This window comes from Gavialis gangeticus, unplaced genomic scaffold, assembly GCF_001723915.1.
Source record: "Gavialis gangeticus isolate Ggan-Ray unplaced genomic scaffold, GavGan_comp1, whole genome shotgun sequence".
NCBI classification, from domain to species: Eukaryota; Metazoa; Chordata; order Crocodylia; family Gavialidae; genus Gavialis; species Gavialis gangeticus.
In genome coordinates this window covers 47,061,859-47,064,328 of record NW_017729031.1, presented here as the reverse complement: position 1 = coordinate 47,064,328, position 2,470 = coordinate 47,061,859, and the positions used below count along the sequence as shown (strand labels likewise).

The following is a 2,470-nucleotide window of genomic DNA, read 5'->3' as shown; positions in this document are numbered from 1 at the left end:
TCCGATCTCCGGAGCCCAGCTCGCTCGCTCTGCCTGCGGCAGCGGCGGCCGGGGCTGGAGAGGCGGCTGCTGCCGGGGGAAGGGGGAGGGGAGCTCTGGAGAGACTGCAACTCCCGCTGCTGGGGGATGGGGCCGGGACATGGAGACACCGCTGCCGGGGGGGAGCCGGGCGCGGAGCGCGCTGCCGCGGCGGCGGAGGACGCAGCGGGCATCCCCGGTCCTTTCAGTCCCGCTTCCCCGCGGCCAGGGAGGAAGGAGAGCGAGCGCGGGCCCCGGCTGCTTCAGCGTGACCTCCCGGCCACCTCCAGCCTGTGCTTGCATGTTCCCCTGCAAGCAGCAGCCTCTGCCATGTAACATGACCTGTGCAGCCAGGGCCCAGTGCAGCGCGGCCATTGAGCTCTCCCTGCACACGAATCTCCTGCGTGTCTCCCCCTCGCCCCTTTGAAAACTGATCTTTGGCTCTTAGTGTGAAAGTGATTTGAATTTGGCTCGGCGGCGCTCTGCGCAGGCGTCCAGCTGCTGGCATGCTGGCTCCTTGCAAAGCAGCTGTTTTGGGTTTGAAATTCCAACATGGCAGAGGCTGCAGTCAGTCTTCCCTTCAAAAACTTGGAATGATTTCAAATCATAGGCACCTTCACTTAACCCGAGCCCCCATTCATCAGCAAACACATCGGATCGATGCTATTCTAACCTATCGGGTGCTTATACCAAATCTCCAGGTAAGACGATCTTTTGCAATCTTCCTACGATCATTTTACATTTTATTTAATCTTAAATCTATCCAGCACAGCCATGCGTTTATATTTAAAAAAAAAAAAAATCGCCTGCCTGTGCCTCGTACATTGAATCTAATTCACAATCGCTTTTTTACAATATTAAATACTCTAGTCTGCTTTCCTAATCGCAGTCTGGAAAGTACAGATATACAATTGCAGTGCATGGGGGTTTTTTTCTTCCTTCCCCTTGATCATTGCCAACAATAGTAGGCAGATTAAGAGTTCGCGATTGCAAGATCCCTTCCCACCTCCTCCCCCCCCAGTTGGATTTATTTTTAAGTTGTATTTAAAAATAATAAAGTGGAGGTAACAGGGGGTAGACTTTCTTGGGGAACTAACTTCTAAGTAAATAAGTGTAAATAAGAACCTTGCAAAACAAAAGTTGGGTTTAAATTGCAGTATTTTAGCTGGGGGGGACGTGAATATGTCAAGAGGAGCTGTTGCAGTAAAATGTAAGCACATCATCTTGGAGGGGGTACAGCGTGGTGGGCGTATTGTTGGCTTGGAACAGAGAGAAAGATGTATAATTTAATGGTATATACAATCCACTGATCCTATTACTATCCTCCCTGGAGCTCTTGTTAGTTTCAATGGGAGTGAGTGAAATTGACATCGACTTGCATTCCTGGTCATGTGCTTTTTTCCTTTCTTTCTTCTCTTGTGATCTGAGATCCCCTTTTTGTTGATGTTGCTTTCCCACTTAATTATATGCATGTAGGTTAAATGAATACCTGACGAAAGGGCCCACGTTTCAAGGCAGTGACATTTGATAGCTGAGAGGAAAAGTGGCTTTAATGAAAAGCAACCTTTGGAATTCCTGCTTGTGAAAAATCCAATTCAGCTTTTTGTGCTGCCAGCAAGAAATGATCAGTAGCACCAGTGTTTATGGTATGTCCGTTTTGGGATCTACTTCCTTTGCATCTAAATAGCAAAGACAAATATAAATAGTATGATATAGCTCTGAGGATTTTGCATGCAAATACGATTAGTAATAAATACCTAATGTTTAATGATCAATCTTCAACTGTTTAATAAGCATTTTTTTCTCTTGCTATCATTTGTTTATATTTTTGCTTTGAATCTAGCACTAGTTATGTGTATTGTATTGATCTTACTTGTAAACCTAAAGTTGCATGTTACTAGCAGTGCACTATATACACCACTGAACTCAAATGATATGTAAATTAGGAAAACTCAGTGACTGGAGAAGGGGAAGCGCCTAGTAATGAACCCCCCAGCCCACACACACCTATGTGTGTGTATAGTTGTGTGTGTGTGTGTGTGTGTGTGTGTGTGTGTGTATACACTTACGGCACACACGCACGGCAAAGATACAGTTTTGTTCTCTTGCAAACTAATATTTATTGACTCGTTCTCTGAACTTCATCTGATTTTTTTTTTTTTCTCTCCGTCACTTTTTTGGCATAATCAGTTTCTGTGGGTTTCAGTTGACGACGGGGGAGGAAATGTTTTGCATGTAAACAAACAAATACAGTTGTGATCGCTTGTTTTAAGGTCTTTGCCAGGCAGGTTATTTTATGCCCACTTTCCATGTGTCTGATTCTTATTGTTTTAATCTTAACGTGTAACAGAATGAACTAATCAGGTACAGAAATTTGACTTCAGGTCTTTTTTTTATCCGCTCACTTTCAAACCCCCGGCACCATCCTTCCCCTCCCCCCCCCCCCCCAAAA

At 45.5% G+C, this 2,470-nt stretch overlaps 1 protein-coding gene across 2 annotated transcripts in view; it reads left to right on the top strand.

Annotated features, from left to right (window-relative positions):
• The first annotated feature begins 124 nt into the window (after positions 1–124).
• The window catches only part of FIGN (fidgetin, microtubule severing factor), a 162,804-nt gene continuing 160,458 nt past the window's right edge, over positions 125–2,470 (top strand). The window contains exons 1-2 of one of the 2 annotated variants that reach the window (XM_019522714.1): positions 125–719; positions 1,495–1,664. In XM_019522714.1, coding sequence (XP_019378259.1) covers positions 1,640–1,664 — 25 coding nt within the window. In that variant the 5' untranslated portion in view covers positions 125–719; positions 1,495–1,639. The remainder of the gene's footprint in view (positions 720–1,494; positions 1,665–2,470) is intronic. The other variant, XR_002098547.1, reaches the window with a different exon arrangement.